Genomic DNA, 15834 nt, shown 5'->3' with positions numbered 1-15834 from the left:
CCTTTGCCTCCTGGTTCTTTCCTCTATTTCCTTTTTACTTTCCTCTTGTCCCACCATCTTGTTCAGCCTTCATTCTGGTTTAGTAATTCCTCCCTGCTACATTGCCCTTGATTGAGCCCCACTAGGCATCCTACAACCTTCTTTCCATTGATTTTAGTTCACTTTTTTTTCCCTTGTCCTTGGGTTGGTCCCTCCCCATTTTTTTCCCTCCAACCTCCCCTTCTCCCGTATCCCCCAAAAACCATTGACCCCATTCTTTTCATGTCCAAATTATTTACCTTGCCTATCTTATCTAAGTAGACATGCAGATACATCAATAAGTGCAAAAACCAGGCAAAGCCAAATACAACAACAAAGGAAGTCAAAACCAACAAAAAATAGCAACAACAGCAAAAAACAAACACAAAATAACAATAACAAAAAGAAAGCCACTGACAAAAAAATGGAAAAGCGTATAAATAGTTCAAGGTCTGTTTATAGGCTTTTATGAGTGTTTTCCAGTTGAGTCTGATGGGGTGCCACACTCTGTGTCCCAAGTCTATTTTTGGTATTCCTCAGGGGTTTCATCAGTTTACTCCCCCTGCTGTTCTGCTGCATGTCCTCAGTGCCTCACCCCAGCGTGATGGGGCCAGACCGTGCACTATTCCCGCACTGTGTCTCCAGTGCTGTCTCCAGCAGTGCCATGGTTCAGTGAGGGACGCCGTGTCTTGTGGTGGACCTGGCCCTACGGTCCTCCCCGTGTCTTGTCTCTCTGACCAGGAATGTTGTCCTCAGGGCTTGGTGGGCCAAGATGTCCTCTCCTCCTTCTTTTTCCCTTTACGTTTCTCCCATGTGCTCTGATCCGAAGAGCCCCTCTCCCCAAGCTGTAGCCCCAGTGCTGTCCTCCGAAGTGCATTCTTCGGAGGGGGGTGTGTCCACATAGTTGGGGTTGGGGCCTGCCCCGTGAACCTCTCTATTGGTTCCCTGGTACATATCAGTATGTTGTATTCACGTCTTGGTGCATAAGGTTGAAGCCTGGTCTCTCCTTCTTCTGTGGAGATATAAACGATACCCTCCCCTTGGGTGGATCAGTGCCCTCTTCCCCCTCTACCTATGTGTTTTTTTCTTTCTTTTCCCTCTTATTTAGTTGGCTGCTTGTATGTATCCCTGGATTGGGTTTGGCCCCTGCTATACTTGCAGGACAACTACCACAATCTGAAACAGTGATTCTCAAACTCTTAGGGGGATTAGAATCTCCTGAAGGGTTTGGTTTGTTAAGTAGCTTAAAGTGTTGAATACAAAAATTAATTATCTGAAATATAAATCTCCACTTAATTCCCAATAAAAATATTGTTTGAAAAATAAAACACAGATTGCTGGATCTTGTGCTCAGTGTTTCTGATTCAGTTGGTGTGAGGTAGGGCCCCAGTTTTTATTTCTAACAAGTTCCCAGGGATACTGTTGCTGCTGTTCCAGGGGCCACACTTTAGAAAACACAGGAGTAGGGGATCCACATGAAGGCTAAGACACAATCTCAGCATTCAGGGTATGTGAAAACTCATTAGGGAGACAAGAAAAATCTCAGGGACACTTAAAAACAGAAAGTATCATAGAATTTCAGGACTCCTTCACTCAACTAATACTGCATGATTACTAGCCATGCAACCAGCATTATTCTAAGTAAACACAACAGACCCCAAACCCTACCATCATGCAGGCCTCCAGTGGAGAAATAAAGACCATAAACAAGAGAATTTGAAATATATATAAAATATAAGATAGCGATAAGTAGTAAGAGGGAAAAGTATTATTGTTGTTAGATGTTGTTGAGTCAGTTTTGATTCATAGTGACCCAGAACTAAACAGTGCCCGGTCCTGCACCAGTCTCACAATTGTTCTTAAGTTTGAGCCCATTGTTTCAGCCACTATGTCAATCCATCTCATCAAGAGTTTTTTCCTTTTTCACCTCCACTCTACTCTAACAAGCATGGTGTTCTTCTCCAGGGACTGGTGTCTCCTGACAACATGTCCAAAGTATGGAGCCAAAGTCTCTCCACCCTTGCCTCTAAGGAGCATTCTGTTGGTACTTCTTCGAAGACAGATTTGTTTGTTCTTTTAGCAGTTCAGGAGTCCTAGTGGCACAGTAGTTACACGTGGGGATCTAACCTTGAGGCCAGCAGTTCAAAATCACCACCCACTCAGTGGGAGAAAGACAGGGCTTTGTAGTTTCTCCCGTAAAGAGTTACAGTCTCGGAAACACATAGGAACAATTTGACCCTGTCCTATAGGGTTGCCAGGAGCCAGCATCAACTTGATAGCAGTGAGTTTTGTTTTTGTTTTTAGGGTTTTTGGCAGTCCGTGACACTTTCAATATTCTTTATCAGCACCCTAATTCAAATGCATCCATTATTCTGCTGTCTTCTTTATTCAGTGCCCAACTTTCACATGCATATGACGGGACTAAAAAAACCATGGCTTAGGTCAGGTGCACCTTAGTCCTCAAAGTAGCCTCCTTGTTTTTCACCACTTCAAAGAGGTCTTGTGCAGCAGATTTACCCAATGCAGTGTGTCTTTTTATCTCTTGACCTCTGCTTTCCATGAGCATGGATTGAGGATTCAAGCAAGATGAAAGCCTTGACAATGTCAGTCTTTTCTCCATTCATGATGATGTTGCCTGTCGCTCCCATTGTGACTGGAGATGGCAATGCTTGTCGTCATCAGCGAGTGCTCCAAACCTGCTTCACTTTCAGCTAGCAAGGTTGTATCATCTGCATATTGAAGGTTTTTAATAAGCATTCCTCCAATTCTGATGCCACCTTCTTCTTCATACAATGCACCTGCTCTGATTATTTGCTCAGGGAGGAAGGATAGAAGGGGGAATAAAAAATATCAGAGGGGATTGCAATATTTGCTAGGGTAGTCAGAGAAAACCTCTCAATTGCTTCTTTTAGCAAATGTGTACTTCATGACTACCACATTTCTTGCAAATAATAAACATGTTAATAGTTGTTTTTTTTAACTAATCTCACTTCTCCTTGCACCCCAGGTATTTTCATAAATGCACTATGCTATTTTTTACAGTAACATGAATATACAGTAATAAATTATCATAGCACACTTGCAAAAATACCTGTGGGGGGAGGGTACATTGGCTAAAATCTTGAACATGAGCATTATTTTCAAAAATAATACATACTATGTGTCAGGTATTGTTTTAGATGATAGCGATATAGGTATAAATAACATATAACACCTGAACCCTTATAGAATAGACATACTTAGGCATCAGAACTCCTGTGGTTCTGATATTAATGATATGATATCATGTGACTATGGATGGTCATTATCCTTCCGCTAACTAAGTTTCTGTTCTATCTGTAAGGTTACAGGGCGCTGTTTTCAGGCAATTGGGAGCATTTAAAAGTGGTTGAGGAAGACTTCGTGTTGAAAGAAAATCTTAAATGGAAATGCCGGTGATTTTCATAGGCCTAGGGAAACTACAGAGTGTGGGAAGTGGAAAGCTTACTTCAGAATAATATGAGCAAAAATATGAAGAGTAAGGAGATCAAAGGGTTTAGATGGTGTAGTAGCTGATATAGTTGGGTAGGTGGTGGTGACATTGAATGATTTTCTGAAGAATTACTATGATGTACTTGAACCAATAGCGTGTTCTGTGGAGTTGACCCTTGTGCATAACGAAACTCAATGCTGTCCAATTCTGGGCCAGTCCCATGATTGGCTACAGATCTGACTGTTGTGATCCATAGGGGTTTTGTTGGCTGTAACAACACAAAAGCCTCCATTCAAGGGGAATTGAACATGGAAGGCAATATTTATTATATTATATTATATTATATTATATTATATTATATTATATTATATTATATTACTGACCCTCCAGTTACCCTGGAGTATGTGGTAGGTGTTCTATTTATTAAGATGAAGTGGGAGCTGATCACAAAAATGGTGTTTTAGTATTGTTAACTTAGCAATCAGAGAAATCATCATATTTTTTGTGATTAATAAATATATAGCTAAACATTTAACATTTCCAGAATCTTTGTAAGTACAATTCAATAACATGATGTTAAACATCATCCTTATCCATAGTCAAATTGTTTTGTTTTATTTTAATTATGAAGGAGTTGAAGCCGTACTTTGGTATGTGGCTGTCTGATTATGATATTACTATCAAACTAATTCTGGGGTCATTTTCAATCCCTAAATGCCAATGAAGTTACATAATTTTCTGAAGAATAGTTATGACATACTTAGATAAGTTACTATTTTAACTTAATATTTTGGAAAGTGTGGGCAGTGAATTTGAGTAGAACATTCTTAATGTTTGTCCTATTGCTATCCTTATTATCCCTTGAAATATCAGGTTGGATTGAGATTATCATGGCACATGTAAACTATCGAGTAGAACTGTTCGGTAGGGTTTTAAGACTGTGATTGCTCAGAGGCAGATTTTCAGGCCTTACTTCAGAGGCACCACAGGGTGGGCTTGAACTGCCAACTTTTAGATTAATCTTTCCCAGAGATTCGTAACATATGTTGGGTGGGGGTGGAGGGTGGTGGCTTAGAAAAATCCTAGAAAAATGAAATTACCTTTCAAGTTCATTTTCCAGAAGTTTTGAAGAAGTCTTCTTATATGTTTTAAATATATGTGTGACACACACGTATGAAACATAACATTTAATAAGTGCTCACTTAGACGGGTGCAAGCAAGACCAAGCTCTTCTCCTTCTGCTTGTTTGGTCAAAGATAACACAAGATATTATTCTTGGCAGATATTCTCTTGTTTTTAAAATAGTTAATTTTTGTTCTGTTGTTGCTAATATACACAGCCGCACATACACCCATTCAACCATTTCAACATGTATGATTCAGCAAGATTGATAACATTCTTCAAGTTGTGCAATCATCCTCACCCTTCTATTCCAATTTGCTTTTCCATCATTAACAGAAGATCACTGTCCACGATGATTCCTTTCTAATCCTTTGAGTTGCTGTTGTCAGTTTAACTCACTGTAGAGATAGGGCTCGGGAGAGCACAGTGGTCAAAGGCAGGTGTTCTTTACTAGTTGAACTTAACTATTGTCTCAAGTATGAGAGTAGAATCAACCTCCTAGAAGCAGCCACTCTTGAAGAGAGTAATGATAGGGGTTCACTGTCCGAACAGTGGGTCATGCATATTTGCCATGTGAACACCGTCAGCACAGGAAGTTTTACCGTAACTTCCAGATCAGATCATAACCTCCAGAGGAAGACGGTTAATTTATTAAATCATGACAGACCAAACCCTCACCTCTTTCCCCTCTTGAGTGTGCTTTAAACCCGTGCTAAGTATGGTCTGCAAAATACTGACTCGCACTGGCATGAATCAATCAAAAGCGATGATGATGATGATGGCTTTATTAGCGCAGAAAGGGATCCTTTCTCTTTTAATATTACACACTGTGGATAATACTTCTAGACGGTGTCTGCTGGAAATCTGCAACTTTCTTCAGAATTGTTTTGAGAAATTGAGGCACACCCAGAGAAACAGTGCAGCGCTGCTTTTATGAAGGACAGCCACAAAAGCTATACAACGTTGTGAGAATTTGGGGCCATTGAACCAAAATTGTTGCTGGGTCTCGAGGGTGGTCATTTTTCCATCTTATGTATATGTGATCCTTTATTTCTTTTTAATAAACAGGGGAAGGAGAATTGTCATGGGAGCATTCTGATGCTGATATCTTCCGGCAACCTGCCAACAGAGAAGCAGTAAGTGTGAACCGCTCAAATAATTTCAACACCCCACAGAAATAGGGCAAACTTTCCTCTGCCCATGGCTCATATCCCAGCAAAGCCATATTAGGGCTTATTTCTAACACCATTTTTTCTCCCACTTTGTCAGCAATCTGAATGCCATTATCACCAACCTGTAACCATTTAAGGGCACTGTGTAATTGGTAACTTGGGCCAAGATATAGAACACACGCAAAAATTTTCATAATTCTATGCGTAAGGAATCCTTAATCTAGATGAGAAGTTGGTACCCTTTCAAGATGACTTGCCAATAAGGAATCGAGGGCACTACCGCTATCCTCCATCCTGAAGAGCCTTTGTGCTATTACTATAAACTAATCCAGACCACCCTTTTGGCAGAAGTATTTTGGTCTTATCCACAGAAACCCTTTCCTAAGTCTTGGGCTTTCAGCCATGCGGTTGGAGAAAGGAAAAGTAGCAGGCCCAATTCCCCTTACTCAGCCTTGCGAAGTCCTCTTCTCATTTCCATTCTAGGCACTAACCTCACTTTTGGAGGCAGCGCTCTACATATGGTCATAGCCACTCCGATTCCTTTGTAGTGGAATGTAATTAACCAAATTTTCTTTCAAAAAATGCACATGCCAAAGAAGAGTCATATTTTGTATTTCTTGAACTCTGAAAAGGAGATGTTCCAGCTCAAAGAATATGTGAAAGGACTCATAATAGTGTACTTATAATAGAGGTGTTCATTGCATGTAAGAGGGCCTGCATCACACCTTTGCACAAAAATGTGTACCGAGGTGACCATGGAAGCATTCTGCATGGAGACAAACTAAATGCCTATCAACAGGGACTTACTTAAATAAGCCCATTCTATAGTGTAGTTATCATATAGTTGTACCAAGGAATATGGTACTTTGAAGCATGTTAAAATAGAGAGGTCTCTAAGATCTATTATGTGAGCAAAGCAAGGAGTAAGACAACAATTATACTACCATTTCCTCAGGTCAAAATCTGTGTGTGTGTGTGTGTGTGTGTGTGTGTGTGTGTGTAAATGCATACATCTGGAAGGCCATGGATTAAAATGTTAAGAGTTGGAAATCTCAGAGGGTTGGAATTAGGCAGGAGAAAGGTTGTCTTTTACTTTTTTTGTAACTTCTGGATGATCTCACTTTTTCAGTGAATATGAATTAGTTTCTCAATAAATACAGCCTAAATTATTTTCTAAAACTTGTCACAGCAAACATCGGAAAAAAATAAGGCAAAAGTCTAGGGGATTACAGGGCAGGCTCAAGGATAGTACAGGTGTGAAAAAAGTAGAGGATATAACAGAATGGCCAATACAAACATCAAAGTGTTGCTTAGGGTGTGCTTCTCAGTCATCACATGGGCCTCTTCTGGATGGTAGGCCCTAACTTGCTATCCATCACCCAACCGAAAGCCAGAGTAGTGAGATGGAATGAGATCTATTCACTTTATCCTCTAGTAGTAATGATTTCTGGCCATGGTTGTTTCTGGAATGATTGTGGAATGGAGAAGAGTATTCTGAACATGTTAAAAAAAGTGGCGCCCTTGCAAGCATTGACTTTCCAGTTATTTGGCTGGCATACACCCTGAGGAAAGATGATCTACACCCAGCTCTAATTGTTTTATAGTAAAATCAGATTCTTTTCCAATCCAGACAGGAGATGATGTCTGTGTTGTGAGTTTCTTCTTTAACTGAGCCTCCTACCACCCTTCTTTAAATTGTGGTAAAATGTTGAGAGAGTATAAATTGGTGGCTGAAAACCAGATTCCATTCTAACCAAAATTTAGAGTGCAGTCATTTTAAGCTGTTTGCCTTGTTTTCTAACAAACAGGACCCCAACGCTGAACACGTGGCCATCTCAGGGGTTTTATTGGCAATGTCATTAATTAGCCTTTCACCTTGACTTTGTCTTATAGTTCCCCCAACATCACCGCTTTACCTTCAGCCTCCTATTCATAAATTGCCAGGGATAGGGCTGAATTTAATCTAGCATTTCCCTTAGAAAAAGAGGTTAGAGACAGAATCTCAGGTCTTCAAATAGTTATTGATTTTCAAAGGCATTCAGGACCTATATTTACAAACAAACATTTGAGCCTGGTAGACCAAAATGGCCAGATGGTTCTACTTCATTATAAGTAAATATTTTCTTTGTTCTACAAAGGGTAGATATTGCGGGATATGATTTGAATAATAAATAGCATCTGCAGTCAGGGAGAAGTATGTACCGGGCACATAGTAGGCATCCAATAAATATGTGTTGAATGGACAGGTGTTGAAAGTTGAGTAAAATGAAAAGGAGAGGGATTCCATTAATTTTAATGTACAAAGAATATGTACCAAATAAGAAAGAAAATGCTTCAGGGTTGGTGTTTGCTCTTTGACCAGCTGAAACTAGATGGTAGGAGTATCCCTTTTGAATATCCTTTGCAGCCCCACCATCCTGCATGACTGTTTCTCTTGCAAGTCCTCTAGGCATTTTTCTGCTCGTAGACTATCAAAAAGCTCACTTCAGCAGAAACACAGCTGATTGGTTTATTTTTGCCAAGTGAGCTAAAAATCATCATCTTAAGTTTTAAAAGCTGCCAATGAAGAGGAACCCAGTGGTTCAAATATGATTCTTTTTCCAAAATAAGAAAGTTTTTGCTTGTTTTCCAGATCATAAGATCTGGTCTTTGTGTTAGTGTGTGTGTGTGTGTGTGTGTGTGTGTGTGTGTGTGTGTGTGTGTGTGTGTGTATGCCCGGTGTGTGAGGAGGGAGGGAGAATAAGCATGGGGTAGAAAGCCCAAACATGAAAGCAAACATAATTTTATTTTGGATCACAGCCAAATTCTGATTTTGCCCCCAATAGATTACACAAAGATTTACCATTAAAGAAGTTAAAGAGTTTGGGATAGAAACAATATGAAACAGATTTTTTAAAAGTCCATCTTTAGTTTACATCGACAGAACAATGGTTTGGGAAGGAAATTGACCTAATGTCCTCAGACATGGATAGGTCTTGGTTAGTAGTGACTTAGATATAATGTTTTCGTGGCCATGTCGATTAGAAGGCTATTCAAATCTCTGGTCCATGGTCAGAGGGGATTCAGCAGGGGCTTAGTCTAAAGGTACTTTAAAACCATACAACTTTTAAATAATTGCAGAGATTTGTGTTTGGGAAAATTGGTGGTGCAGTCAGTTGGACACTGGGTTGCTAATCACAATGCCAGTGGTTTTAATTCACCGGCCACTCACTGTGAGAAAGCTAAAGCTGTCTGAACTCATCACCATTTATAGCCTCAGAAAACCCAAGAGCGGTGTTACTCTGTCCTATAGGGTAGTGATGAGTTGGAATCGGGTCATTGAGAAAATTGTAAATTTCACTCGAAATTGTCAGAATTAAACCAGAGAGGAAGGATGAGGCTTTCTCCTCCCGTGAAGATTTGCAGTTCTGCCCTGTCCTATAGGGTTGTTGTGAGTCAGCATTGACTTGATGTCAGTGGAAGTGATGCCCTAGGGGGATAATTGCTAATATTATTTAAGATGAAATGACATCTCCAAGGTGACCAGACACATATGTAAACCACAAATGCATGAAAGTACTTTGGACTTGCACTTAATTATACCCCCAATCTAAGAATAATTAGTTCCTATCGCATGGCCCTGATTGATGCTCACTCTCATGAAGAGATCACTGTAGCAAAGTATGGTGAAGATGGTGCCCAATAAGCAGAAAGAATAGTGTTATGTGTTGCACACCAGGGAAACCATTGTAATCGCTGTGACTCACATCATCCTGGGTCCTATGTGTAAGCTGTGGGCTTGAGTTGTGTAGGCTGCTCCTCAGTGACTTGATTGGTGGGCTTAAGTCACAGTAGACTTCTGTCTATTCTGGGTTACTAAACTGTCTATACTGGGTCCTGTTGGCAGTGATTCCTGAGAAACAAATCTTCCCTTTGCCTTCTCCCTAATATGAACACAGGCAAGTCTGTTGGAAATTGATATGCATACTGTATTGTATCCAGTTTGGATTTTAAAAGTTTTAGATTTGTTAAAGTTCACTGTATTGCTTTATTTTCATAGCTATTTAAAATCTTAATAAATTGTTAATCATTAAAAAGAATAGTGTATAGGATTTTAAAGGCTTATCTTCCAACAAGCAGCCATCTAAATGAGGTGTCAACTAAGTCCACATGGCAGAAGCACACTAGCCTATGTGATCCAAGGGTTGTAAATAAAATTAATCCCAATCTAGAGGATGGAATGGTATAAAAGCTTAAATTGTGAACACCTGGTTTTCAGAATGTTATGGAAGACACTGAAAGACCAAAGTATATTCAGCTTTCGGTGAATCTCCTCTCTCATAGTTCAGGGATGTGAACAGCCTTGTTATCAGATAGAAAACACTGTAAAGTCCATTTTGGCAGATTTATTTAGGTTAAAATGAAATAACTTATCATGATACATTTTAAAGCTGTTGCAGTTTACAAAAAATGTGAAGGGGAAATGCACATAGACTAAGCCCCTGCTGAATCCCCTCTGATCATGGACCAGAGATTTGAATAGCCTTGCTATTGTGTAGAATATATTGAAAAGTACATTTTTGCAGGTGCAGTTAGGTTAAAATTTAGCTCCCTATCATTTGATCTCCCTTATGATCCATTTAAATTTGTTCTAGTTTTTAATGTGTTCTGATTTCTTTCTGGTTGAGGTTTTTCTCTTTTAATTTGCTAATGTTGTTAGTTTTAGGTTTTCTTTTTCTTTTTTTAATGTTTCCTGTATATGAAATCCAGGATACGTACATCTATAGAGACAGTGACTGAGATAATGTTTTCTTGGGGATATGGCAGGGGAGGTTGGGAGGAAATGGGGAGCTAATACTGATGAGTACAAGAATGAAGAAAATGTTCCAAAACGGATTGTGGTGATGATAGTCAGCATTTTGGGATGGGAATGAACTACTGAATTATGATGTGTGAATTATATACAAGTAAAACTATCGGGGAACACGGTTGGGAAAATCCTAATATGGTCACACTCAATGGTACCATGCAGCAAAAGTATAGTGTAATTATACAAATGATGGTATAATACAAGGCGGCTTCAAAAAGTTCATGGGAAAATGGAATAGAAAGATAATGGCTTTCCCTCTAGGAAATTTTTAAAGCCCTCTCATATCACCACCAGGATATTGACATTTAAGGCCCTTTCTGAGATTTGGCATTCTCCTGTCGCCATCAGTAGAACTATTATATCCTAGACCTTAGAATTAGCAAGGTAAAAAGTACTGGAGAATCTCTGCAATAGTGGGGAGTTCCAACACCTGAAAAGAACCACAGGGAGCCTCTTGAGCCCTTCCTTAGTCTGTCTGTTAGTCAAATTGGTACGTTAAACACAAACAGTCCGGTCCATAACTAACTTCAGTTAGTCAAATGTTTGTTTTAGTTAATAGAATACATTCTGTGCATAAAAAAACAAAAGAAATACTTCCAGATACATTAAGCCATCTTTAACACAATAATATGTAATGATGTCTTAAAGCTCCTCACAAAGTAGCACCTGCTTATTTTTGAAACCATTATATGTACTACAAATATTTAATATAATAGACTTCATGGGGTTTGTAAAGATGTTTATCAGCAGGGACCTCCTTGTATTGAAGAGCCACATTAAAAGCCTGGAATATTTTTCAGTCCTTCAAGTAAATGAATCAAAGAATATCAAAACATGGTGCAAAATAAAACACGGTTATATGGTCCTGTCTCCCTATCTCCTTGTGACCATATCTCTCAAGCTGCCTGTTTACAGCTGGATTTTAGAATAAGCTTTACATCTGCTCACAATTTTAAGACCCTAGGGCCTTTTTTTCTCTCTTGCTGGAAATGACCAGATTAGGATGGCCCCTGGTCAGCCTTTTTCAGGTGTTTAGAAGAGTCTGCCCCCAAACTGCCATTTTTCTTAAAGTGAAATTGTACACCACCACCACCACAGCCGCTGCAACACAGAAGTCTTTGTGTCAGTGATTCTCAACCTTAGCTGCCAAGTAGAATTCTCTGGGGCATGTATAAAAACCCTGATGCCCAGGCTGCACATCAAACCAATTACATCGGAATCTCCAGAGGTGGGACCAAAGCATTGGTGTTTTGTAAAGCTACCTAGGTGATTCCAGTGTGCAGTTGAAATACAGCAGTGTGGGGTTATGAATACTGTAGCCAAAGAACTTCCTTTGATCCTGCAGGAGAAAGATGAGACTTGCTACTCCCTTAAAGAGTTACAGTCTGGAAACTCACAAGGCTGTTCTACCCTGCCCTATAGGGTCACTGTGAGTCCCAAACCACTCAATCGATAGCAGAGTTTGTTTGTTCGTTTGATGTTTGGTTCTCTTTGATCTGCCTCTAGCCTAATATTTCTGAGCCCCTGAGCTTGACCACACATTAGCTCTCCTACATTCTCCTGCCTTCTCCCCTCCAAGTCCTTCTCTCCACCGTTTCTCCCCATTCCACTCTCCTGCCATGTCTACAAAACCTCAGCCTTTCTTTTGATCCTGAATAGACCCCCTCCCATACCTGGCCTCAGTGTCTCTGTCTGTAAAACAAAACCAAACAAGATGTAGTTCTGGAGGACTGACTGGTCCATTAAAATCTTTAAGACTGCCCCCACCTCTTAAATAATTTTGCTAATGCTATCAAATGCCCTGGGAGCCCTGGCAGTGGTGTAGTTGTTAACGCGGTGTAGTTGTTAAATTGTAGGCGCTAACCTAAAGATCAGCAGTTCGAACCCACCAGCCAGTCTGTTGGAGAAAGTTGTAATTATCTGTAAAGTTAAATGCTACGGCCCAGTTTTCCTTTGCCTAGGGTCAACAATGAGTCAGAATCAACTCCCTGACAGTACTTCTGGTTTGGGTTCTTCATCATATACCAATCCCTGGTACCAAAGGATCGTGTTTTAATTGTGTATTCCCCATCAGGAACCAGGATAAGCTGCAAGTACAAGGAATTGCCTAGTTCTAGCCTGGTAGAGCTTCATCCTTTCAGCTCTAGTCAGACACCCACCAGCCAAACTGTCCTTTCTTTGTTCCAGGGTTCCTTTAGCAAAATCCTGCCAAACTCCTGAAAGGACAGAACAGCCTGTCATGGCCTCTGTGGAATGTGAGTGATGATGTAGGCAGAAAAAGATATGAGCCATTGTGGGAATGAAAAAGACTGCAGTTGAGAATCTGGCCGGTGTGCAAAATCCACCGATACCCATTCTTATTTGTGTGCATTCATATAACTGTACAGTAGCATAGACTCGCCGTAGCTAGAAAGCGTAGTGTTCTTTCTCAAAAGATCCTGTTCTCTCTCCCCTTCCCCTTCCTGACCCAAGAGAGCAGTACACGGTCTTAAAGTCACGTTTGCAGCATAGGGGTCTAACTAAGGCAAATGCTTTGAATCCATGTTTTATGGGATGGTGTGGTCAAGGGACGTGATGGTTACCTTCGCAAAGTTCCTACACTGTTTCTATCATGAAATATAAAGGTTTTGCTTTTTCATGGAAAGAATATTTGTTTACTGGCCACCCTCCACCCTCACTATTAGCAGTCGGGGTCTTCTGGCTAACATCTTACAGCTTCATTCTCCATTCATCTCAAGTCTCCTCAGGTTCTGGGAAAGGAGTGGCCAACAGAACAGAGGATTTACTGTGTCCACCTACTGAGAGAGCAGTGATTGGATTGTGTGGGCTTCGAGGGTCCCCGTTTTTGTTAGGTACCACAGCTTTCATTTGTTCATTCAACAAATATTTCGGGAACGGTTTCTACTTACACTCTTCTTATAACTGTAATGGAACAAAACAAAATGTTCCTCTCTGTGGAGCTTAGGTTCCAGTACTGCCTTGCACTGCCGACTCTTCTCCCTTTAAAATGTCTAGCAGATCTGTGCCCTCCTGTTTGCTCTCCTATCATTGCCTCCATGCAGGATGTCAGAACATTGGCTGATCTCGCTTTCTCCCCTACAGTTCACCGCACACATCATCAGGGGATTCCATGCTTGGAAATACAGTTGGGATCCAGTCGTTTCCCCACTTAGAGAAACATTCTTAAAAGGCTTCCACACCCCTATCTCTACTACTTACCAAATACAACCTTCACCCTTTAGCATGTCATTTAGTTTCCTCCATGATCTGACCCCCAAATACTTTAGAAATGTTCATCGTGGGCAGATTACCTAGTAAGCAAGGTAATCATGGGCTACCTTGTGCTTCCTTGCTAATTTGTAGTGATCAACCGCACATTTTTCATCATCATATGATCAAACCCACGTGAAAGAGTTCACTACAGATTAGTAAGTAAGCATAAGGAAGCTGGTGCTTGCCTTGCTTCCTGCCTACTCTGGCCCTGTCAGGGATTAAACACTTGATGGAAACGATACAGTTTGAGTCTGGAGGAAGGGGCTGCGGGGTTGAGAGGAAGACAACTGCCAGCCAGACCTAAAAGCAGCATCTTTGATGTGGTGATAAAGTGAAAACGTGGCCACTCCAGATTAAGCGGTAAGCACAAGTAGACCGGTGCCTACCTTGCTTATTGTGAATCAGACACTGGATAGGATCCTTCAACTATTTCCTTTTATGGACACTATGTTCTCTGCGACATCTTCTCCACCTGGAAAACTTTGTCTGGAACATTCACTGCCAATTCTGCCTGTAAAAAGTCTATTCACCCTTCATGGGCCAAGTCACGGACCTGCCCCAAGGATAAGCTCTCTTTTTCCTCTTAATTTGCACAGCTCTTAATTTGACTGTTGGGGGCTCTGTCATATTCATTCCCTCTTAACTTTGAGACCCAAACGCGCAATTCTTGGGTGTAGGAATGGTACTTTACCCTGTGTGCCTGTTTGATTGTGCTGCCCACCCTGGAATTGAGCTGTGAATCTTGTCCAATCAGCATGTGTCTGCTGCTTCTTTCACAGGGCCCCGTCCCTAGGTAAACTGGAAGGAGGCTTGGTGGCATAATGGGTTATGTGTTAGGGTCCTAACCACGGCACGACCCATCAACCACGGTGTGGGGCAAGGATGAAGCTGTTGGCTCTCAGAAAGATTTAGTCGCTACGGATTGGAATTGATGTGCTGGCACTGGGTTGGTTTTTTGTTTTGTTCTGTTTTGTTTTTAATTGGCCTTTGTGAGTGGGCAGTTAAGTTCAGAACGTATCCTTAAAAGTTAATAAGATTACCAAATGACTTCTTAGGTATGTTACTTCATTGCTGCCATCTCATTGGTGGAGTTTGTGTCTTGAAACTGTCCTTGTCATTTTTTAGAGACACTCTTACCACCGGTCTCACTATGATCCTCCACCAAGCAGACAGGCAGGAAGTCTGCCCCGTTTTCCTGGGACCCGAAGTCACAGGGGAGCTCTGATGGATTCCCAGCAAGCATCAGGGACCATCGTACAGATTGTCATCAATAACAGACACAAGCATGGCCAAGGTAAGAGGCATCCGTATCAGGACTCCCGTAGCCTGAGTCTTTAGTGGGTTGGAATTCAGAAAGGGTCCTCTCTTGTCCATACTCACACATACCCCACCATTCTAGCCCACAGAGTCAGTGTGGACAAGTGACTCCCGGGGATGCTTAAGGCTCTCCTAAATACAGATAACAGAATCCATATAGCACTATACCTGGTACTAATTTAGGAAAAGCCTAGAGAGCAGCTAACCATAAGCCTACAGTGGATAGTATAGAGAGATGGCTTACCCAATAAGCATGCTGAGCTTGGCTTTATTTATGCTTATTTGCCAATCTGTAATCAACCTTATCATATGTTTTTCACCTTATAATGTGAAACAGTTCATGCCAGATTAATAAGTAAACACAGGTAAGCCCGTGCTTGTACCATTCCTTTCAAAGATTATAAATTTGAAAAGAAGCTCAGAATTTATAGGGAGATGCTGAGGGGTTGAGAACAAGAGAGAGCGACTAGTTGGAAGCAGGATCGTTGACGTGGTGGAAATAAAATGTGCAGCGATCCAACACAGATTAGTAAGCACAAGTAAGCTTCTGCTTCCTTTAGTCCATAATCTGTGGGACCTTGGGAGCCCCCTTTGTGTTTGTGAAGCATCTC

At 40.9% G+C, this 15834-nt stretch overlaps 1 protein-coding gene across 4 annotated transcripts in view; it reads left to right on the top strand.

Moving 5' to 3' along the window:
• Positions 1-15834, top strand: part of CHRDL1 (chordin like 1) — a 179321-nt gene that overhangs the window by 142765 nt on the left and 20722 nt on the right. For all 4 annotated transcript variants that reach the window (XM_045298599.1, XM_030887899.2, XM_045298598.1 and 1 more), the window contains exons 7-8: positions 5681-5748; positions 15032-15200. In XM_045298599.1, coding sequence (XP_045154534.1) covers positions 5681-5748; positions 15032-15200 — 237 coding nt within the window. The remainder of the gene's footprint in view (positions 1-5680; positions 5749-15031; positions 15201-15834) is intronic.

Source organism: Echinops telfairi, unplaced genomic scaffold (assembly GCF_000313985.2).
Source record: "Echinops telfairi isolate 266 unplaced genomic scaffold, ASM31398v2 ScPeMD7_7427;HRSCAF=8465, whole genome shotgun sequence".
In the NCBI taxonomy this organism is placed as follows: domain Eukaryota; kingdom Metazoa; phylum Chordata; class Mammalia; order Afrosoricida; family Tenrecidae; genus Echinops; species Echinops telfairi.
The sequence above is the reverse complement of the archived record's forward strand: the minus strand, read 5'-3'. Positions and strand labels throughout refer to the sequence as shown.